This window comes from Mastacembelus armatus, chromosome 18 (assembly GCF_900324485.2).
Source record: "Mastacembelus armatus chromosome 18, fMasArm1.2, whole genome shotgun sequence".
Classification (NCBI taxonomy): Eukaryota; Metazoa; Chordata; class Actinopteri; order Synbranchiformes; family Mastacembelidae; genus Mastacembelus; species Mastacembelus armatus.
This window is the reverse complement of record NC_046650.1, coordinates 16705733-16727362: the sequence shown is the minus strand read 5'-3', so window position 1 is coordinate 16727362 and position 21630 is coordinate 16705733. Positions and strand designations below refer to the sequence as shown.

The following is a 21630-nucleotide window of genomic DNA, read 5'->3' as shown; positions in this document are numbered from 1 at the left end:
ATACTAAAATTTACTAAATATACTAAAAATTATGGGTATTATGTACAAGAACAGATTCAGAATAATGTTCATTGTTTTATTGGGACAAAATGAGAGAACCATAATGTGATAGCATTGGTTTTATGTCCCAAGCTAATTTTAATCACTTCGTTTACTGCCAGGTAATTTAATGTACACAAATACTTAATAAATACAAAAGCATCATTACATTTTGTATAAAGATTCTCAGCCTGCCTAACTAGTACCAAAATATAAGTAAGGCAGTAGATAGTACAAAGTAACATATGTATACCACCCCAGTGTACTTGAGTAAATGTACTTACTTAGTTACTTTCCACCACTGATTAATGTAGTACCTGAGAAGGTGTTTTGTAATAACTGTAAATATTTCAACTGTCTATTTAATATAAAAATACTCATTGGATTATTTGGAAATTCTGATATTTTTCAGTACAATTAAATGCAACAAACGGCTTGACCCACTTTTCCCACAAACATTGGGAACGTTTCAATTGGTTTAGCAAGTTCGACGGAATAAAATACATGCGGTACCGGTAGTACAACTGCGTTCCTTCAAAATAAGTGTATAAAATTAAACATTATTTATGAAACGAATCATTCGTAGCTCATGAAATTAACGTTTATAGATTCATTATTAATTATGAGACACGCCATTATATGATGTTACAAGACACCAGCAGCACATGTATCATATGGAAAAAAATAAAACTTTGTAATTTAAGTAGGTAAAATATTAATGTGGGACAAATACAAAGACTGTTTTTGACGCACTAAAAACACTACAGCTTTTTTTTTTTTTTTTTTTACAGAAAACGGATCTTTTCAAATATATTTTTTTAAAAACGAAAGCTGCTTTTTTAAAAAGACATCTACTTCGCATTTCCGCTGTAGGCATGCGAGTTTTATTTTGAAAGTGTGGCCCGGAAGTCCGCCGTGTTAGTCCTCACTAGCTTCACGTCGGTTCCGCGTGTTGATACTGAAGAGAAGCTCGAGGAGAAATAAGATTTCAGCGTCGCAGGAAGAAGAATCCGGGTCAGAACCAGAGGAAAATGGACATGAAGAAGAGGGTCTCATTAGAACTGCGGCACCGGTCGCCAACGGAGGTGAGTGACCCGGTTTGTTTGTTGTTTACACCAAAATAAACTTCACCGGCCGGAGGAGAAGGGGAGGCGAGCACATGGCGCTGAAAGCAAGTCCCCAAAAGTGACCAAATGTGTATTTAGTGGTCAGACTGGACCCCCAGATCCACGGAAACCACAAAAAAACGACGCATTTCGTTAAATTTAAACCTTTAATTCATCACCAGGTGGTTTTATTGTTTTGGTCGTTTTAGCGCAGTCATGCAGCTGTTTTTTTATTTCATCTCCTCTTTTATCTCGCGTATTTATCTCTAAATACTATTTTATTCTACCAAATAAACGCTTAAAATCGGTTTGTGTGAAGCCAAACGGTAACGTGTCTCACATCGTTGTCTCCCCCGGGCCCTGGCTAATGTCTGGAATCAGGTTATTTCGAAGTTGAAAGACTGATAATTTTCCCAGTGTGTAAATAAACAAACTACAGGCTTTAATGTTTTTTCTCAAATAATTTCTGTGCCTAAAATGGTGGAATAGTCGTAAAATTATAGTTTAATAACGTTTTCAGTCAAAAATGACTCGTCATGATATCGGTTTTACCGCTTATTGTACTAAACCAGGAAAGGCCTCGTAATTTCTAAAGTTACAAGCCAAAGCCGATAAAAACCTTTATTTATTACTTCCAACAAGAATACTGTGTTAATTTAATGCCGCAGTTTTAAGTTTAAATGTCTAAATAACAAAATTGTTGGCAGCTCCAGAGATTAGTCGGAGCCCGAGTCTGTAACGTGCGAAGGGCGCGTAGCCAGTGGTATGCTAACGCTAGCATGCTAACGAACGTACTACGTGTGCTTTGGTTTTGCCTTAAACCCCCGGATTAAGTCCCAAACCGCTGTAAACCGGGTTATAGTGTCCCGGTGTGACGCGTGGCCTTATTATGTGGGATAATATTTGGGAGGCCAGCGGAGCTGAGCTAGCAGGTGAGCTAGCTTAGCATCACGTGTGCTGGGAGTTTACAAACAGTGTCCGGGCCGCGTCCCAATACGAAAGTGTTCCCGACTCCTCTTCCCTAACCTGCTCCCTCCGCTGGCTCCTAAATTTGGCCCCTTCTTTCCAAATCATGTTTTTCCTTGTTTTTATTGCACCTGTATCAAATAATGATCTTCACAATCCAGAATCCATCAAGAGCTTTATTCACATAATATATTTTTTAATTCTCTGATTGTTCCTTAAAGCCAACTTGGCTTTTAAGTGGTGAGATGTTTGTCCTCACAGTGTTTTTGTCTTGTGTTACATCAAACTGCACATTAGGGATCATTTTTATTCTTTAATCCTCTATCCAAGCTCATGGCTTCACCTGTCCTGTCCATCAGACTAATAGTGATGAAAACCCAGAGATATCCAGGTTAATACCACCCATGACGAACAATAGTGTTACATCCTCACAACTAAAGAGGATGGAACCAGACAAAATTTGGCTTTTTTTGCTTAAAAAATGTTCCACTTTCTTATGAAAACGTTATTTGATGCAGATCTGCTCTGCTTCTCCATCGGACCACATATTGAAAGTCCAGTTTTATCTGATGCTGTAAAAATATTGTGCATTTCTTCTGCTAATTAAACAATAAAATACATTTTACTCTGAAAAATATATTTCATTTCTTATTTTGATGGAAAAAAGTCAAAATCTTAAATGTATCTGAAGTGAAATATGTGATCATAAGAAAAACTAAATAACTGCTTCATCATTTGTTGAAATTATGGATTTCTGGTTTAACTTTCCAACTGCTCTGTGGTTTTCACTAAGCGTCATCTTTGTAAGTTCGACTCAGCTCCAAGTCAAAGCAGTAAAATAACTGAATTAGTCACAACCATCAAATCAAGACATTAGTCATTTGCAAACATGCTTCTGTGCAGCAGCGCTGTAAGTGCCAACAGTCAGTAAACATATCACTTTTGGTTTGGTTAATAATAATTACTAATTTTACTCATTAATCAATAGCTAGTTGTGAATTTGTTTGTAATTTTTCTAATTGTCTGGTTTTACTTGAACATGTAATTAAATTAAAACCTGGACTAACTCGATCCGCTTCCCTCCCCTCAGGTCCAGGAGCTGGTTCTGGACAACTGTCGCTCCAGTGATGGGAAGATCGAGGGAATCACAGAAGAGTTCTCGAACCTGGAGCTGCTGAGCCTCATCAACGTTGGGTTGACCAGCGTTGCAGACATCCCCAAACTGGACAAACTCAAAAAGGTGCGATGAACAAACATGATCCAGTTTTTAAGACGTTGAGCAAAAATTGAAATGTCTGATTTTTATAATGCAGCTTGGTTTCCTCATGTCTTTCCTTATTTTAGGAGGGATTTTTTTTTTATTTTGCTATAGGAACAAAAATAGCAATAATAATATTAAATGTTTCACACTGCCCTGCTAGGACATGCAGAATGAATAAAATGGTTATCCAACGTCTGTATGTTGCAAACTGTGCTTCCAGCTGGTTATTTTATTTTTGCTTTAAACCCCATTTAGAAGGCATTTCCTCTGAATTGCCTGTTGGGGTCAACCAAAAACAAAGAATGCACCATCAGTGGTCAGTTTATTAGGTACAATAAGCTGAAGCTAAAGTAAATTTAACTGTATGTTTGATTTTGGAGGATGGATTTTGTGCTTACCTGAGCTGAGGTTATAACCCGTACAAATTAGCTCAGTTCTGCTTAAATGTCAGGATAAAGAAACGTAAATAACTTTTCCCCCTTTGTCTCCTGTGCAGTTGGAGCTGAGCGACAACAGGATATCAGGAGGTCTGGAGGTGCTGGCGGAGCGGCTGGTGAATCTAACGCACCTTAACCTCAGTGGGAACAAGTTCAAAGACATCAGCACCCTGGAGCCGCTGGTGAGTTGGTGTCCGAATGACCAGCACTCGCCATCGTGACACCAAATTGTTTATCTGCCTCCTCTGGTTTAAACAAACATTCGTCTGGTGTTTAAAGATGAATAAGCTATGAAGATCATCACCAGTTTGTTTTGTGCAGACGAATTATGTGACTGTGTCGTGTCGCCTCCAGAAAAAGTTGTCGCAGCTCAAGAGTCTCGACCTGTTTAACTGCGAGGTGACCAACCTGGCCGACTACCGGGAGTCCATCTTCAAGCTCCTCCCCCAGCTCACCTACCTGGACGGCTACGACATAGACGACTGTGAGGCGTCTGACTCTGACGGAGAGGGCGACGGTGTTGACGACGAGGATGAAGAAGGTGAGGCGGTGGTGCTGACGTCTGATTGGCTGCGTCTGTTCAGCTGTCAGTTTATTGACTTTTGCTCTGTGACGCTGAGCTGCAGCAGAATCAACAACCACCTGACAATTTATCTGCAATAATTCTAGTAACCATTGAATTGTTTTTTGTTTAATTGCTTTCTGTATTATCAGATGTTGCAGAATTATTCAAAACAGTTATTTAGGGTCTAATGTGATTCATATTTTGTCCCACACCAGAGGAACTGGTTCACAAAGACCCAGCTTTCTTGGGCATCAGTTAGTTTTTTTTTTTATTCTCATATTTTGTTTGGAGCCAAACATGTTTGTGTGTGAAAACTGGAGTATGTGATTTTTAATATCTTCACTTCCAGAGGGCGAGTCAGAGGACTTCGAGGAAGAGGAAGAGGAGGATGAGGAGGACGTAGTGGCTGAAGATGACGATGATGACGAAGAGGACAGCGGCGACGAGGTGGTGAGTTTTTGGTTTGAAAAGTATCATCAGGGTTGTTGCGGTGGTTTGTCCAGCAGGGGGCGAGTTGACACTGCGTCTCCTGAGACTGGATGTGATTTAAATCAAGTTTGTTTTGACAGCGGGAGTTTAAAAACATTTATTTTCAGCTCAGCACGGTTTTAAAATTTTAACAGAGGAGCTTTCTTTACAGGGTGGGGAGGTGAATGGAGACGTGGACAGTGACGAGGAGGAAGAAGAGGAAGATGATGAGGAGGAGGATGGTCAGTAACAGTTTGTGTTGATGTGGTTTTTACTATTGACATCCACAAATATTTCATTATTATTCATCTTCCACCGTGTTTTCCTGTTAAATATCCGTCTCTCCTCTGCAGACGAAGACTCCTCTCCAGCCAAAGGAGAGAAGAGGAAGAGGGACCCTGAGGATGAGGATGAGGATGATGATGAATAAGGACTCCCTGACCCCACCCTCCTCCCTACACTGCTCGGCTGCATCCCATTTCTGTGACTGGTCTACTCCCACTGTGCTCTTTTTCTGGATTCTGTGTGTTTGTAATCTCAGGAATAAGACACGGCAGCTTTAAATTCAGAAAAACATATAACATTTTGATTAATTGTTTGGTCAGTGAAATTTTAAATATGTTGTTTTTTTATTTTGTTTTTTCCAACCAAAATCCCGTAACCCAACGATAAATTGAACTGACCACATACATCGACAAACAGCAGCAAATCTTTGTTTTTGTATCTGGAACGAGACAAAGTTTTGGCATTTTTCTTTAAACAAAATGCTCGATACATTTATCGGGTCATCACCGTTGTTGCGGATAAATACTCCATCAATTAACTTATCAATGAATTTTGTCCTACATCAGGTTAAATCTGAAAATCTCACTCGATTTTGGTGGTAAATCAGATGAGTTTTTGTAGGACGCTGAGAATTTTGTGGCTAAAATGAGGTAAAAACTGGGAATTTCTCCAATATTTTGTTTTGCTGTCGAACACCTCAGCACGCTGTTTCACAAATATAAGAAAAGCGCATGATGCAAACCTCTTCCTATTTTAGCTCAAAATTCCTGTCCTGTTAATGACAAGTAAATGCATCACCATTTGATTCTGCTGAGATTTGATTTGTAGAGATACTTTCTGAGTTGTTTTGAGGTTAAAAGATAAGCTTTTTGTTTCCGTTTAAAATCAGACTCTGAGTTACGAGAAAGGTTTGTCACATCTGCTGTTAAAATCATTTTTTGGTCAATCCAACATGTCGGAAAGTCGCAGTAGTTCCTTTGTGAGTACGTGAAAAGAAAACTTCTTTGCCATCTTTCTCCGTGACATCATCACTCTGGGACTGACCCAGCAGCTCTGATGTCATCACCGTGCTCTACACAGGCCCTGTGATGTCATCAGCACAGTCAAAGCTAGAAAACACCCGAGATCCCCCCCAGGCCGAGCGCGCTCAGGGCAAACTGTCTCTCGTTTCCGCCAACAGAGCTTTTTAAAAGAAATATTTTTTCAGAGAAGTTGTTTAATTTTGTGTGGTTGTTTGGGGACTCTCTTCATTTCTTCTCTTGAGAGAACCAGCTGTTGTTCCTTCACACTTAATACCGACTAGTTTGTGTTTTGTTTTTGTTTTTTTTTTTTGTTTTTTACTTTCTGTAAGTTAAATGAAAAACAAACAACAACAAAAAAATCATACAAAAAAGACACTGTAAATAAAATCTTAACATTTTCCTCCTGGCGTCTCCTCTCAGCTTTGTCAAGCCCCATTTACCCCAAATTCGTCCTGGCCAGATTTTTACAGACCTCTCCTCCAAACAGCAGGATCTGTATGTTCTGTGATCTATTTAGCTTTTGTTGAGTTGTTTCTCTTTATGTGCATGTGGTGCCTGTTTTTCATGTATGTTTATATATCCCATCCTTTATTACCAAGCTCTTTTTTTTGGTCTTCCACAGTCCATTAAAATCCTCCGTTTGTTCAGTACACGGAGCTAAAACTGTCAGTCTAATGCTGCACTAGCGCCTCCTCCATCATGGTGAAGGTGGCGTTTATATTAGGGTACATACATACATTAGGGTTAAGGTACATTCATATGTGGTGGCACCACATGTCTTTAATATGCAGGTTTTCTATTGCTAATGTTGGTGTTTTGCACAGTAACATTAACTTCTCATGCAGCACTTCTGAACAGAAAAAGTGCTGAGATGAACTTTATTAATCCCCCAGGGGAATTTAAGATGCTCAGGCTGTTTACTCGTGAGGTGAACAAGTTTAAAACGGTGTTGAAATGATTTGGCTGCAATTGTTTCACAAACCAGCAGATGTCGCTGTAGCTAGAGATTAGTAAGGTTTCAAACTGTTCCAACTTATGTGTTAAGTAAAAATCAAAGTGTGTTTGTCTTATTGGGAAATATTTTGTTTCTCATGTATGAAGTTTCTTTGTTTTTTTGATAGAAACGAGAGAGCTGATTGGTGAAATCAGAAAGTCGCCCTCATGTTGTTTCTGGTGTTTCTGATCTCCAGATGCAGCTGAGCGATTTTCACCTGCACAACAAAAAACAGATTCACCACAACTTTACTGTTGGATTAGAAAGACTTAGAACTAGAAGTCCTGTGTTGTCGTGTGCAGATATTTAACAGTTTGACAAACAGATCCAGATTGGACCAAAAGGCTCCACATGTTTAGTGGTGACCAAATATTTAAGTTTTGATCTTTCAAAGTGTGTTAGCTTTGATTTAGAAGTGAATGCACCATGTTGTGTGTGTTTGAATACTAACGTCTTTCTGGTTGATCTCTTCTCTCAGGCCTCTGATCTCGTCTTGCTGCCTGTAAAATGCTTGCAGGAGCTGAAATTAAGAAAATTGAGGGATGTTTCGTTGCAGGAGGAGGCTAAAGTGGGCAGAGTGTTAGCAGACCTGCAGTGTTCCCGCCTCACCTCGCCCTCGGTTGGCGGTGGCGGTCTCTCGACGGGCTCGCAGCAGTGTGGCGTGCTGCAGTACGTCCACAGTGGGATCTGGGTCTCGTCGGGCTGCCACCCTGAGAGGTCGCTCAAATCTCGGGGGTACTTGGCGTCCTGGTAGGCCAGCTGCTCCTTGAGGAAGGCCTCGAGAGAGATAACGAGCTGCTTTATGCAAAACACAGAACTGTCAGACATGTTTTTACATCAGATTTACTGCAAATACTCTTAACAAGCTGTTTCTTATTGATTGGTTGTGTTGAATATACTGAAAGGTTTATTAAATATTACAGCCTAAGAGACGCTGTGGATGAACCTAAAACTACTCAATATTTGGCCTTTTGACCAAAACGTAGTTTCGGTTCAAAAATGAAAATCATCCAGATGAAACTTCAGAAACAGTTTTCCAGCAGCCTGATGTGAGTTGTTGATCTGAACTTGACCTCTGTGGTGTGTGTATTGTGTGTAAGAATGGTTCTGCTTTGGATGTGGTTCAAACCAAACCAAAGTGTGACATTTCCTCTGCTCTACCTCTTCCATCAAGACCAGGTTTGCCCGAGTCACTGCACCAACAGGTGGGTCCGTCTGGAACCTCAGAGAGCTCAGCTGCCTCACCAGCCTCTTCCTAGCAGGGATTTCTGGGTATGGGTTGGTTACATGAGTCCCAGGCTCCAGGGACATCAGCACCGGCCCTGATGAAGACGTGTAAGTTATATTGGATCTGTAGAAGATCTGTACAGACATGTATCTGTGTTTCTGTCAGCCATTCAGGTCCTGGTGCGTCACTGACCCCTGTTGATCCCTGACAGCCACTCTTGAGCCGTCATGGCCGCCTGGTTTCCAGCTGTCAGTGGATACAGATCCTCCTGGAAAATACCAGACTGCAAGGACACACGGGGAACACGTCATTTCTTGTGCTTTCCTTTTTGTTTTCATTCATTAAAATCTAGAAATGCATTTCTTATCGAGGTAAACACGTCGTCCTAACCTCTTTTCTTGGTACGATCATTGACAGTGGCTCCACGAGGTCTTTGACAGCGATGAGGCGATAAAATCTGAAAACTTCACAGGTGCTCACGTCCAGGCCGCGCTTCGGCATCACCCCTACGGTCAGGGTCAAAGGTCAAAGGACATTTTCACTTCCCTAAATATGAGTGCATAGTTTTCCATTCATTTGGCCTCCAGTGTAATGAAGAGTTATTTGAGTGTTAATCTCACCCAGGCCTTTCTGTGGCAGCAGCGACCTGTACTCCATCAGGAAGCTCAGGTAAGGTTTCTCAGCACTCAGCTCATAGCACCTGATGTTCCCATCACCCTGGAGTCCGTAAACACAGCAAAACACAAGAGACTCTAGCATCCTCACTGTTGGCTGTGTGTAATGACGCAGGAATTTACGAACACAACAGTATTTTTGAGGTTGTGTATATGAGGTATATGACATTTACAGTTTTACCACACTGAGCTCTGTCAGTAGGAGGAGTCACATACATTTCTCAAGATGAAAGAAAAGCAGCTGTTTATTCTGCTGTTGGTCCTGAGTCAAAGTTGAGGGTGTGTGTCTGTGCTTTGTGTTTTTGTATGACCTTTCCAGCCAGGTACAGCATGTGTGTGTCCGGGTCATAGAACGGGAAGAGAACTCCTGCTGATCCATCCAAATCTTCTTCAAGCAGAGGTTCAGATAAGTCATCCTGCACACACAAACACACGGTGACAAAAAGATAAACTCAATCAATAGCTTCACTTCTGACTTTACAAAACCCCGATGTTGGTTTGAAGAGTGAGACTGGTTTCTTCAGCTTAAACATCTGGAGGCTGACAACACGACCTCTAGGACCAGTGTGCCAAAAGTAAAATGTGTGATAATATAAGCTTTATTGATCCCAGCTAATTTAATTTAATTAAGGTAAATGAGTTCAGGTAATTCAGGAAATATGATTACGATGCTGTGATTGTCTCTTACGAGGTCCCAGAGGACGACCTGTCTGTGGTTCCAGGGTGAGCAGCCGGTGGACAGCAGCATTTTCAACCCTCCCAGGTATAAAACTTTACTGGCTCTGTGGGATTTACTGCAGGACACCTGCAGGAGCATCAGTCACACTGTTACAGATTTGTCTTCTGTGTTCATGAGGAGACACAATCAGACAAGTTCCACACCTGTAAAATTTTTCCAGTCCGTGGATCCAACACTCTAATCCGTCTGTCTTTGCATGTGACCGCCAGCCTGCTGCCGTCGCAGTTGAAGCAGACTGAAAGCAGCAGCGTCTCAGACGGGTACCGGTGGTGGATTGGCCTCAGAACAATCCGGACCGGGGACCTGATTACTGCACCTACCTGAGACACGTCCCAGAGGAGCACCTGGTGCAAAAACAGAGGAAGTCAGTGAGTTTACCTCAATACACAGAAATGTTTAAATATATAATCAGTGTTTTCATTCTACCCATGATAACGTGAACGTGGTCGCTCACAGTAATGAACCTAAAAAAATCTGCAGCTCTTCTCGTTTTTGCAGGTTTACAGAGTTTCACATTATTTTTTTTTTAGGTTTATAGCCCACGACTTTACTGTTTCGGTTCACTTTGACCCTTCTCTTAGCAGCTGTTTCAGAGCTGCAGCTGTAAAAAGCCATTGTCCTCTACCTGCTCAGCAGCAGACAGACACAGTCAGAGACCAGCTGGTGAACATAGTGGAGCATTTAGCAACTAAAGAGCCAGAGATTTCCCTCAGGAGGTGGTGGAGACCAAACCCAGAGCTAAAACTGAGGGAAAACTGGACTGATCACCAGGGTGGACACAAACACAACATTAGGAGTGGCACTTTGAAATTAAAAGCTCTATCTGAATGTAAAGTGGTTGAGACTGGACCCCAAGCTGTAAGTTTCAACTTGTTAGACCCTTAAGTTGCATGTTGCTGCCGGATGATCCTTTGAAAATGTGGAATAAAACCAAAGGTGACGCTGCCATTGTCCAATGAGGTTCCCGACCTTGTAGTCATAGGCGGAGCTAAGCAGCAGGTTTTCAGCTGTTGGGTGCCACTCGATAAGCCCCACCCTCCTGGAGTGACCAATCAGAGTCTTCCTGGCCTTGGTTAAATTCTGTTGGACGCCACAGGCTGGGATGTCCCAGATCTTCACCTGGAAACACAGAAATAGTTTTATTCATCTGAACATAAATGGAAAAATCTTGTACTTTCATCAAATCTTTGTAATTTGTTTATGAATACGTCTTTAACTGACGCACAAATGTAAACATACAGTGCAGTCCTCTGAGCACGAGGCGATGCAGTGATCATCAAACGGGTTCCACTTAACGTCCAGAACCCTGCCGCTGTGGCCACACACCCTCGGGTGCTGAGGGTCCACCCTGCCTGTCTGAGAGAGAACAAAATAATTTACACTACATCACACCAGCTTTTTTTTTTAAATTCATCATTAGCACTAATCTTTTATTTTTTCAATATCTTTGACCTTGAATATTAGAATAAAAATAGAAGTTAAGCACATACTGTTGGCAAAACACATGCGATATCTGGTCTAATCAATAAAGCGATCGGTTATTGGCTTTAATCACTTTCTTCTGTAATCTATTTTTAATATAATGATGTGTGTCTTTGACATGAAAAGGAAAATGTCCTTGTTCCTATTTGTTCCTCAGGAGGAAAATGTTGACAAACACACATGATGGACGGGCAGCACCAAAAAGGACCCGCCCCCGGCGCACTCTGTCACCACGGCGATGAAGCAGGGATTCGCTGAGCAGTAGTGGTTGTCGTGGACGCTGCGTGTGATTGGCACCCCGTCGTAGCTGTGCTCCTTGGTGGCCGGCTTTCCGAACACGTGACGAAACTTGGAGCAGTGGAAAGATGAACGCCACGACATCTGGAGGAACAGGAAGTACCAGCTGGGAAGGTCTTTAAAACTTTATTAGCAGTTTAACACCAGCACAAACATGTTGACATACATTGTTAATGTTTTAATCTGTGCATGCAGATAAAAGAGAGATGAGTGTTTGTGACTGACGTAATCTCGTAATAGGATTGTGGAAGTGTAACAGCTGCATTATCTGCTCTAATCAATAATGCAATCAGCTGTCATTACTGCCTTTCATAACCTTATCAATAATGGATTGATTTCTTCAATAACTGAACGTTTTAATCATTCATACACACACACACACACACTGATAAAGACGTTGTCAAGAACAGCCTGTGCTGTTTATTAAAGATTCAGAAGGTGCATACACACTTCCTGTTGTTACGCCTCATGACCTTTGACCTCTGCTGCGGCTAGATCAGTTTACTGTAGAGAAAAGAGAGAAAAGCTCAAGGAGAGGGAAGGAAAGAAAGGAGGACATGGATAGAAGATAGAAAAACCTTTCCCTTGATCTGAACATTATCAGTAAAAATCAGGTTGTTCCTTTAAAAATGTGTTTCCAATCATCAAGTCTAATATTTCTACAGATTTTTCGTCCAGATTTGAGTTTTGGGTCTTCTAGTAGGTTGATTTTACCACATGTGGACAGATGCAGTTTAGCATTTTAAAGTTTTGTTATGCAAAGCTACACAAACGGCTGCTGACTGGCAGCTGACTTGTATTTATTAGCCGTCTCCCTTTGTGCTAGAGGACAAATAATGTTCCCCAGAATCTCAGCCATGACACCCAGACGACTCTGTTCTTACCTCAGACTCAGTCCTGTAGGAATCACTGGCTTCTCTTCCTGAAAACATCTGCTGGCATTTGATCACTACAAACGACCACCTGTGCAGTACCTGCTGAATAATATGATACTTCACCTTTTCCTATGATGTGCTGTAAATACTGTAGTACTGTAACTGCAGTGTCCTCAGTGCTCCTCACTCCTGACTGCAGCCACGGCCTCGGTACTTTCTGCCTTGTTTCTGTGCCTGTCCGCTCCTGGTCCGTGACGTCTAACTCCTGCTCCCACATTAGCCGAGCTGTTTATGCACGGCTGCTCGTGCACAAACACCCCTCTCCATCTGACACTGCTGCACAGAAGCACTGAGGCAGCAGCATCAATGTGTGTTGTTAGAAACCTGTAGTGATTTGACTAATGTAGCGATAAATACACATTTTACTCCTGTGAAGAGACTGCAGGTGGAGCTGTGAACTGAAGCTGTCACAGTTTTTCTAATGTTAATGTTAGAATTTGTTGTAGCTGTGGTGTCAAAAGCAGAAGTTCTGGTAACAGCAGTGGTGTGAAGAATATTTACTTACGTACTTTCCTCCCCACTTCATTTATATGTCATAGTTGTTAGTGCTGAGTCTCTTAAACAGAAGTAATTCCACATATGTTTTAGATCAATTAAGACTAAAAAACTGACCAGTCAATCATATCACATGCTCTTCACTCAAACAAAACGTTTTACTGTGCAAAGGAGGGAAGAGCATGAAAGTAGCAGAAGAGTGAACAGAGTGGGTTTGTTTTGTGGCAGGTTTCAATGCTTTTGCTAACAGAGATGAGGAAGTTGGTGTCACTGTGGTTTCTAAAGACTCTTTCTCTTCTTGTTTCTCATCAATGTTGTAGAAAAAGCACAGCCTGAGTCATTTTTCCTGTTTGATGCACAGAAACTGAATATTGAGTTAACCTGGACAATGTGTGTTAATGTTACAGGTTTAACATGAGTTTTTATTTTCCTGGTACTGACTTTATTTTCTGTATCAGACTAATCTGAGACCATTGGTTGTTTTATCCTTCACTTGTACTGAATTCTTCCTGAAGACATAATGAGCAGAGAGCTGCAGCTGATGAGCAGCAGGTTTTCTTTGATTTCATTGATTTTCTTTAATTATGGAAAATGTTTTTAATTTCTCAGCCAGTTTTTTTTCTCTGGAAGCAAACTGAAGCTGTCCAACAAGAATTCAGCACAGGACCTGCTGGTTTTCAACAGAATTTACATCAGTTTGACACAAATTAGTGATTGAATTGATTTTATTGTGTGTGAGCTGCAAACCAGTGGTAGAAGACATTTTAAAATCAGTAGCACACATGAAGAAATGATGGCAGAACAGCTTGTTAATCAGGTTTGTAAATCCAAAATGCAAAACAACCACATCTGGACAATAATCAGTTCCATTTTCATGTGGAAAGCTCTAAAAGCATCATTGACTATGTGGATAAACAGGGAGACACAATCAGGAATCTGACTGCTCCTTGTCTCAACAGCAGATTAAAATAGGTTCAAGCAGCAGAGACAGAGTTTCAGTGGCAGAAGATGTTTCTCAAAGGAGAGAAGTTACAATCAGCGTTTTTATGGATCTTAGGGCAGAAATAAAGTAACTCTCCCTCTATAGTTACCTGTGGGAGGAGCAGATGTGGTTTAAGCTGGAGGTGGACATTGACAACTTTTATCAAAGTCTGGGTAAAATTCTTTAACAGTTTCATCGAGAGGACACTGTGTTTTGGGAAACACCTGAAATCCTGAGTCAAGGTTTTGTAGTTCAGCCAAAGTTCTTGTCTGTAGATATTTGTCTTTAGATTTAACATTGTCACCCCAGTGTGCACTTGCTAACCACTTCTTCTTCTCACCACTGTAACAGCAGAACGCAGACCAGAGCATTTTGGGGATGTTCACCTTGTTGTTGAGTTTGTTGTTGCCTGGCTGTTGTCCAGTCACTACGAAACCTTCAGGAACACCGTTGTTGTCTTTACAGTATTTGTCCATAACACATTTGACACAGTTCTCCATGTTACTCCAGCTGCCACTGTTGAATTGTTCTGCTTGTGGAACAATGTTGGTCAGGGTGTTGGTAGACCTTTTATCTGTTTCACTGAATGCATGAGAGCGTGGAAATAAATGGCCTCGGTCAAGTTTATCTTTGTTTTTGTAATCTTTGTCCTGAGCCTGGTGGGTGTAGGTCATCCCTGTTGTTTCACGGCCCATGTTCCTATCACCTTGTCTGTTCTCGAGCTGTTAGAGTTGGAAGGTGAGTTAGTGAGGCTGAGTGTTAGTAAATCAAAGGCTCCCTCATTATTTGACTACAACATCAGGTCAGAGTCAATGCTGATCTGTCCAACTACTGTCATGGCTCTACAGTACCACTGTTTAGTGTTATCATTAATATTGGTAGTATTAGTAGTTAACAGGACTGTAAATACATGTGAGTATTAATTCAATATGCATCAGACAAAGACAAACCTACCTGTGGCTCTATCTTCCAGTGGATGTTGGGTTTGCTTCCTCCATCCCCCCTGTACTTGTAAGCAGAAAACACTGGAATCTTGTTCTCTGTGTCGTAGAGCGTCACAAACCTTCTCTCGTTTTCATAAGTCTGACAGATGGGTTTGTATCTGTTCTGGTCCAGGATGTTGCCGTCCTCCAGGATCCCTGGGATGTTGGGTGGAGAGTTGTGAAGAAGAAAGTCAGAACAGTCAGACATCGACTGCACCACTTCACTTCCTGTGGGAACAGTGGACAGGAGGAGGAGGACAGAGAGGGGGCGCAGACACCACATCTTCAGGTAAGTCCTCGTCACACTGTGTTTTCTGATCTGAGGAGAAAACAAAGGGACTTTATTAAGATATTGTAACACAAAATAACTGGATGCAAACTTTTACACTCAGTTTGACATTAAACAGTAAAAATTCCTCCTCCACTTGAAGAAAGTTGGAAATGTAGCAGGAAAATCTGCTCAATACAAAGTACATCACCTCTTCATCTCTTACCTGGATCTCTCAGCTTCGTCTTCGTTGGCACAGGTCTGTCCACGGTTCTTTCCTGATGTGTCTCTGTCTTCTGTCTGTTCTCTCTAAGACGCTTTGCCTTTTATCTGTTGTCTCTGATCTGTGGTTTTGGGGGACGACACGTATGTGGGTTTGTTTTTTTTTCATATTATAAGGAAGCACAACAAACGCTGCCTATTTATGGTCAACAAACCTGTCACCCTGTCTACAGAGAAATGCACAAACACCAGATGAAATCAGGCTGTTAGTGTTTTTAATATGCAGTTTGTGGTTTGTGTTTGTTTAAAGCAGCTAAAGTGAATTAGGTCTGTATTAAAATCCTGCAGGTTTGAGATATTTATGAAGATATTTGAGATGTTAGAGATTTCTCTACTAAACAGCTTTGACATCAGCTGAATTTAGACCTTTATCTGAACCACAGTCCAAATCTTTCTAACGTCAAACTGTTTCAGCTCCTGGTCCAGGAAGAATTCAGCAGTAACAAGGATCTTTTACTGGTGAATTTAGTGAAGAGACTTATAGCTGAGTTAATAATGTGTGATATTTAGTTTTTATTCTCAGGTTCAGCAGTTTCCTGTGGCCAACAAAAATAAAGGTGTTGTTGTCACTGTGGTTTCTAAAGACTCTTTCTCTTCTTGTTTCTCGTCAACGTTGTAGAAAAACCACAGCCTGAGTCATTTTTCCTGTTTGATGCACAGAAACTGAATATTGAGTTAACCTGGACAATGTGTGTTAATGTTACAGGTTTAACGTGAGTTTTTATTTTCTTGGTACTGACTTTATTTTCTGTATCAGACTAATCTGAGACCATTGGTTGTTTTATCCTTCACTTGTAATTAATTCTTTGGAGTCATAATGAGCAGAGAGCTGCAGCTGATGAGCAGCAGGTTTTCTTTTTTCTGCAGCTGTGTGTAGGTTATTTAATTGATATTGTTAATGTTACTGATACTGTTACTGTTAAAAGTCATCAACGATCTTCTCTTAGCCTCTGATAATGGACTTGTTTCTATACTTGTCCTCCTAGACCTTAGTGCTGCATTCGACACTATTGACCACAACATCTTATTACAGAGACTGGAGCATGTGACTGGTATCAGAGGAACAACGTTAAAATGGTTCCAATCCTATTTATCGGACAGATTCCAGTTTGTTCATGTCCACGATGAACCTTCCACACGCACAAAAGTTAGTTATGGAGTTCCACAAGGCTCTGTGCTAGGACCGATTCTGTTCACCCTGTACATGCTTCCTTTAGGCAATGTCATTAAGAAGCACTCTATTAATTACCACTGCTATGCAGATGACACTCAGCTGTATCTATCTCTGTTCTATCTCTATCTCTGGACTTCAAGCGTGTCTAACTGACATAAAGGCCTGGATGACCAGTAACTTACTACTTTTAAATTCAGAGAAAACAGAAGTTATTGTATTTGGGCCTAAAAACCTCAGAAATAACTTTTCTAAAATTATAGCTACTTTAGATGGCATAGCCCTGGGGCCTCCAGCACTACTGTGGAAAACCTTGGAATTATTTCTGACCAGGACATGTCCTTTAACTCATACATAAAACAAATCTGTAGAACTGCATTCTTTCACCTGTGCAACATTTCCAAAATTAGGAACATCCTGTCTCAAAATGATGCAGAAAAACTAGTCCATGCATTTGTTACCTCAAGGCTAGATTACTGTAACTCATTACTATCCCACCAACCTGCAGTGTCTATTTGTTGTTTATTGTTGTTGTTCTTTTCTCTCTCCTCTATCCACTCACCCCAACCGGTCGAGGCAGGTGGCCGCCCAGACTGAGCCTGGTTCTGCTGGAGGTTTTTTCTTCCATTACAGGTAGTTTTTCCTCTCCACTGTCACCAAGTGTTGCTCATAAGGGATTTGTTGGGTTTTTTTGTTTTTGTAAAGTGCCTTGAGATTATTTGTATTGTGATTTGACGCTATACAAATAAAACTGAATTGAATTGAATTGAATATTCTTTGATTATGGGAAATGTTTTACTTTCTCAGCCTGTTTTTTTTCTCTGGAAGCAAACTGAAGCTGTCCAACAAGAATTCAGCACAGGACCTGCTGGTTTTCAACAGAATTTACATCAGTTTGACACAAATTAGTGATTGAATTGATTTTATTGTGTGTGAGCTGCAAACCAGTGGTAGAAGACATTTTAAAATCAGTAGCACACATGAAGAAATGATGGCAGAACAGCTTGTTAATCAGATTTGTAAATCCAAAATGCAAAACAACCACATCTGGACAATAATCAGTTCCATTTTCATGTGGAAAGCTCTAAAAGCATCATTGACTATGTGGATAAACAGGGAGACACAATCAGGAATCTGACTGCTCCTTGTCTCAACAGCAGATTAAAATAGGTTCAAGCAGCAGAGACAGAGTTTCAGTGGCAGAAGATGTTTCTCAAAGGAGAGAAGTTACAATCAGCGTTTTTATGGATCTTAGGACAGAAATAAAGTAACTCTCCCTCTATAGTTACCTGTGGGAGGAGCAGATGTGGTTTAAGCTGGAGGTGGACATTGACAGCTTTTATCAAGGTCTGGGTAAAATTCTTTAACAGTTTCATGGAGAGGACACTTTGTTTTGGGAAACACCTGAAACCCTGAGTCAAGGTTTTGTAGTTCAGCCAAAGTTCTTGTCTGTAGATATTTGGGTTTGAAGCCATCTGGAACATTGTCACCCCAGTGTGCACTTGCTAACCACTTCTTCTTCTCACCACTGTAACAGCAGAATGCAGACCAGAGCATTTTGGGGATGTTCACCTTGTTGTTGAGTTTGTTGTTGCCTGGCTGTTCTCCAGTCACTACGAAACCTTCAGGAACACCGTTGTTGTCTTTACAGTATTTGTCCATAACACATTTGACATGTTATGGACATGTCATGCACATGGTGCTCAACCGGAAAAAGGTGGTTTGCCATCTCCAGGCCAGGGGAGAGATCCTGCCTCAAGTGGAGGAGTTTAAGTATCTCGGGGTCTTGTTCACGAGTGAGGGAAGGACGGAACGTGAGATTGACAGACGGATCGGGGCATCGGCAGCAGTAATGCGGTCGGTGTACCGGTCCGTTGTGGTGAAGAAGGAGCTGAGCCAGAAGGCGAAGCTCTCGATTTACCGGTCAATCTACGTTCCCACTCTCACCTATGGTCATGAGCTCTGGGTCATGACCGAAAGAACGAGATCGCGGATACAAGCGGCTGAAATGAGCTTCCTCCGCAGGGTGGCCGGGCGCTCCCTTAGAGATAGGGTGAGGAGCTCGGTCACCCGGGAGGAGCTCGGAGTAGAGCCGCTGCTCCTCCACATCGAGAGGAGTCAGTTGAGGTGGCTCGGGCATCTGTTTCGGATGCCTCCTGGGCGCCTTCCTGGGGAGGTGTTCCGGGCATGTCCCACCGGGAGGAGGCCCCGGGGAAGACCCAGGACACGCTGGAGGGACTATGTCTCCCGGCTGGCCTGGGAACGCCTCGGTGTCCCCCCGGAAGAGCTGGAGGAAGTGTCCAGGGAGAAGGAAGTCTGGGTATCCCTGATTCGGCTACTGCCCCCGCGACCCGGCTCCGGATAAGCGGTAGAAAATGGATGGATGGATGGATGGACATTTGACACAGTTCTCCATGTTACTCCAGCTGCCACTGTTGAATTGTTCTGCTTGTGGAACAATGTTGGTCAGGGTGTTGGTAGACCTTTTATCTGTTTCATTTAATGCATGATTGTGTGGAAATAAATGGCCTCGGGCAAGTTTTTCTTTGTTTTTGTAATCTTTGTCCTGAGCCTGGTGGGTGTAGGTCATCCCTGTTGTTTCACGGCCCATGTTCTTATCTTTGCTTTCGTCCTCGAGCTGTTAGAGTTGGAAGGTGAGTTAGTGAGGCTGAGTGTTAGTAAATCAAAGGCTCCCTCATTATTTGACTACAACATCAGGTCAGAGTCAATGCTGATCTGTCCAAATACTGTCATGGCTCTACAGTACCACTGTTTAGTGTTATCATTAATATTGGTAGTATTAGTAGTTAACAGGACTGTAAATACATATGTGTATTAATTCAATATGCATCAGACAAAGACAAACATACCTGTGGCTCTATATTCCAGTTGACGTTGGGTTTGCTTCCTCCATCCCCCCTGTACTTGTAAGCAGAAAACACTGGAATCTTGTTCTTGGTGTCATAGAGCGTCACAAACCTTCTCTCGTCCTCATAATTCTGACAGATGGGTTTGTATCTGTTCTGGTCCAGGATGTTGCCGTCCTCCAGGATCCCTGGGATGTGGGGTGGAGAGTTGTGAAGAAGGAAGTCAGAACAGTCAGACATCGACCGCACCACTTCACTTCCTGTGGGAACAGTGGACAGGAGGAGGAGGACAGAGAGGGGGCGCAGACACCACATCTTCAGGTAAGTCCTCGTCACACTGTGTTTTCTGATCTGAGGAGAAAACAAAGGGACTTTATTAAGATATTGTAACACAAAATAACTGGATGCAAACTTTTACACTCAGCTTGACATTAAACAGTAAAAATTCCTCCTCCACTTGAAGAAAGTTGGAAATGTAGCAGGAAAATCAGCTGAACACCTGATCAGTCACATGTTCACTCACCTGGTAGGACACACCCACAGCAAAGTACATCACCTCTTCATCTCTTACCTGGATCTCTCAGCTTCGTCTTCGTTGGCACAGGTCTGTCCACGGTTCTCTCCTGATGTGTCTCTGTCTTCTGTCTGTAGCACAACAAACGCTGCCTATTTATGGTCAACAAACCTGTCACCCTGTCCACAGAGAAATGCACAAACACCAGATGAAATCAGGCTGTTAGTGTTTTTAATATGCAGTTTGTGGTGTGTGTTTGTTTAAAGCAGCTAAAGTGAATTAGGTTTGTTTTAAAATCCTGCAGGTTTGAGATATTTATGAAGATATTTGAGATGTTAGAGATTTCTCTACTAAACAGCTTTGACATCAGCTGAATTTAGACCTTTATCTGAACCACAGTCCAAATCTTGGGGAACAATGTTTGTCAGGGTGAATGTTGAGATTTTATCACTTTTATCAAAGATGGAAATAAATGGCCTCGGCCATATTTGTTTATAATCATATCATAGTCTTTGTTAGTGGCCTGGTTCTTGTATTTGTTGTCCCACATGTTCCTGTTTCCTTCAAGCTGCAAAAGTTGGAACAGTCAGTGACACTGATTATCATGAAACTACCAGGTATTTGTTCCAAAGTAACCATGTGGTTTATGTTCCTACTTAATTAAAACAACATAAACAAACATATTGCATGAACATAACAACATATTACATTGTCTGACTTTGTCATAGAACAACCCAAACAACCCCAACGTAGTATTAACAGTAATCAGTAGAATAAGCCTCAGGAGGAAAACATACCTGTGGTTCCATCATGGTGGGGGTGTGGGGTCTTCCTTTCCGAGCTGTTTATGCACGGCTGCTCGTGCACAAACACCCCTCTCCATCTGACACTGCTGCACAGAAGCACTGAGGCAGCAGCATCAATGTGTGTTGTTAGAAACCTGTAGTGATTTGACTAATGTAGCGATAAATACACATTTTACTCCTGTGAAGAGACTGCAGGTGGAGCTGTGAACTGAAGCTGTCACAGTTTTTCTAATGTTAATGTTAGAATTTGTTGTAGTTGTGGTGTCAAAAGCAGAAGTTCTGGTAACAGCAGTGGTGTGAAGAATATTTACTTACGTACTTTCCTCCCCACTTCATTTATATGTCATAGTTGTTAGTGCTGAGTCTCTTAAACAGAAGTAATTCCACATATGTTGTAGATCAATTAAGACTAAAAAACTGACCAGTCAATCATATCACATGCTCTTCACTCAAACAAAACGTTTTACTGTGCAAAGGAGGGAAGAGCATGAAAGTAGGAGCAGAGTGAACAGAGTGGGTTTGTTTTGTGGCAGGTTTCAATGCTTTTGCTAACAGAGATGAGGAAGTTGGTGTCACTGTGGTTTCTAAAGACTCTTTCTCTTCTTGTTTCTCTCATACTGAATTCTTCCTGAAGACATAATGAACAGAGAGCTGCAGCTGATGAGCAGCAGACAATGAGACAAACAAAACAAATCCGTCTGATCAGGCTGATTGTCGGCTCTGAAGGGAAAAATGGACCAGGCAGAACAAGCAGGTCTGAAGAA

At 41.7% G+C, this 21630-nt stretch overlaps 4 protein-coding genes and 1 long non-coding RNA gene across 21 annotated transcripts; 2 read left to right on the top strand and 3 right to left on the bottom strand.

The window, feature by feature from the left end:
* Positions 1-956: 956 nt before the first annotated feature.
* LOC113140660 (acidic leucine-rich nuclear phosphoprotein 32 family member B-like) lies at positions 957-5878 on the top strand. Its single transcript, XM_026324558.2, has 7 exons — positions 957-1124; positions 3202-3351; positions 3869-3991; positions 4164-4350; positions 4724-4824; positions 5015-5084; positions 5196-5878. Exons 1-7 carry the CDS (start codon positions 1071-1073, stop codon positions 5270-5272), a joined length of 762 nt encoding a protein of 253 aa, XP_026180343.1. The 5' UTR covers positions 957-1070; the 3' UTR covers positions 5273-5878.
* LOC113139424 (coronin-2B-like) lies at positions 5467-13166 on the bottom strand. 11 transcript variants are annotated; one of them, XM_026322688.2, is made up of 15 exons: positions 12448-13166; positions 12010-12067; positions 11447-11647; positions 11024-11140; positions 10754-10903; positions 9928-10128; positions 9713-9850; positions 9357-9461; positions 8992-9088; positions 8762-8877; positions 8564-8654; positions 8305-8465; positions 7753-7941; positions 7595-7663; positions 5467-7360 (listed from the first exon to the last, which is right to left on the bottom strand). In XM_026322688.2, the coding sequence occupies exons 2-15, from the start codon at positions 12031-12033 to the stop codon at positions 7295-7297; spliced, it is 1725 nt and encodes a 574-aa protein (XP_026178473.1). In that variant the 5' UTR covers positions 12034-12067; positions 12448-13166; the 3' UTR covers positions 5467-7294. The 11 variants fall into 11 exon arrangements, with proteins under 11 accessions (XP_026178473.1, XP_026178494.1, XP_026178417.1 ...); XM_026322709.2 differs by having other exon boundaries at positions 12014-12067; XM_026322632.2 differs by lacking the exon at positions 12010-12067 and having other exon boundaries at positions 12448-12822; positions 13004-13166.
* On the top strand, positions 8635-15227 carry LOC113141981 (uncharacterized). Of its 2 annotated transcripts, none has more exons than XR_004463298.1 (6): positions 8635-8895; positions 8996-9040; positions 9365-9808; positions 9994-10148; positions 11424-11677; positions 15092-15227. It is a non-coding gene; the product is annotated as an uncharacterized LOC113141981 (long non-coding RNA). The 2 variants fall into 2 exon arrangements; XR_003296887.2 differs by having other exon boundaries at positions 9994-10152.
* Positions 13701-15274, bottom strand: LOC117152614 (endonuclease domain-containing 1 protein-like). Its single transcript, XM_033325697.1, has 2 exons — positions 14930-15274; positions 13701-14697 (listed from the first exon to the last, which is right to left on the bottom strand). The coding sequence occupies exons 1-2, from the start codon at positions 15239-15241 to the stop codon at positions 14107-14109; spliced, it is 903 nt and encodes a 300-aa protein (XP_033181588.1). The 5' UTR covers positions 15242-15274; the 3' UTR covers positions 13701-14106.
* A 2403-nt stretch (positions 15275-17677) lies between these two features.
* Positions 17678-21398, bottom strand: LOC113140166 (endonuclease domain-containing 1 protein-like). 6 transcript variants are annotated; one of them, XM_026323931.2, is made up of 6 exons: positions 21182-21398; positions 20858-21014; positions 20118-20239; positions 19550-19897; positions 19079-19317; positions 17678-18348 (listed from the first exon to the last, which is right to left on the bottom strand). In XM_026323931.2, exons 4-6 carry the CDS (start codon positions 19859-19861, stop codon positions 17991-17993), a joined length of 909 nt encoding a protein of 302 aa, XP_026179716.1. In that variant the 5' UTR covers positions 19862-19897; positions 20118-20239; positions 20858-21014; positions 21182-21398; the 3' UTR covers positions 17678-17990. The 6 variants fall into 6 exon arrangements, with proteins under 6 accessions (XP_026179716.1, XP_026179707.1, XP_026179734.1 ...); XM_026323922.2 differs by having other exon boundaries at positions 20858-21000; XM_026323949.2 differs by having other exon boundaries at positions 20858-20965.
* Between the last annotated feature and the right edge of the window lie 232 nt (positions 21399-21630).

Bases quoted from the DNA above. Each gene is read 5' to 3' on its own strand.
- LOC113140660 (XM_026324558.2), top strand. From the start codon at position 1,071: ATGGACATGAAGAAGAGGGTCTCATTAGAACTGCGGCACCGGTCGCCA. The intron at 4,351-4,723 runs GTGAGGCGGTGG...CTTCACTTCCAG, and splicing joins TGACGACGAGGATGAAGAAG to AGGGCGAGTCAGAGGACTTC. The intron at 4,825-5,014 runs GTGAGTTTTTGG...CTTTCTTTACAG, and splicing joins AGGACAGCGGCGACGAGGTG to GGTGGGGAGGTGAATGGAGA.
- LOC113140166 (XM_026323931.2), bottom strand. From the start codon at position 19,861: ATGTGGTGTCTGCGCCCCCTCTCTGTCCTCCTCCTCCTGTCCACTGTT. The intron at 19,318-19,549 runs GTATGTTTGTCT...CAACTCTAACAG, and splicing joins ACTGGAATATAGAGCCACAG to CTCGAGGACGAAAGCAAAGA. The intron at 18,349-19,078 runs ATGTCCATCCAT...ATAACATGTCAA, and splicing joins AACATGGAGAACTGTGTCAA to ATGTGTTATGGACAAATACT.
- LOC113139424 (XM_026322625.2), bottom strand. From the start codon at position 12,495: ATGTTTTCAGGAAGAGAAGCCAGTGATTCCTACAGGACTGAGTCTGAG. The intron at 11,648-12,447 runs GTAAGAACAGAG...CTGTTCCTCCAG, and splicing joins CCTACAGGACTGAGTCTGAG to ATGTCGTGGCGTTCATCTTT. The intron at 9,089-9,356 runs GTCATACAAAAA...TACGGACTCCAG, and splicing joins TGCTGTACCTGGCTGGAAAG to GGTGATGGGAACATCAGGTG.
- LOC117152614 (XM_033325697.1), bottom strand. From the start codon at position 15,241: ATGTGGTGTCTGCGCCCCCTCTCTGTCCTCCTCCTCCTGTCCACTGTT. The intron at 14,698-14,929 runs GTAGGTTTGTCT...CAACTCTAACAG, and splicing joins ACTGGAAGATAGAGCCACAG to CTCGAGAACAGACAAGGTGA.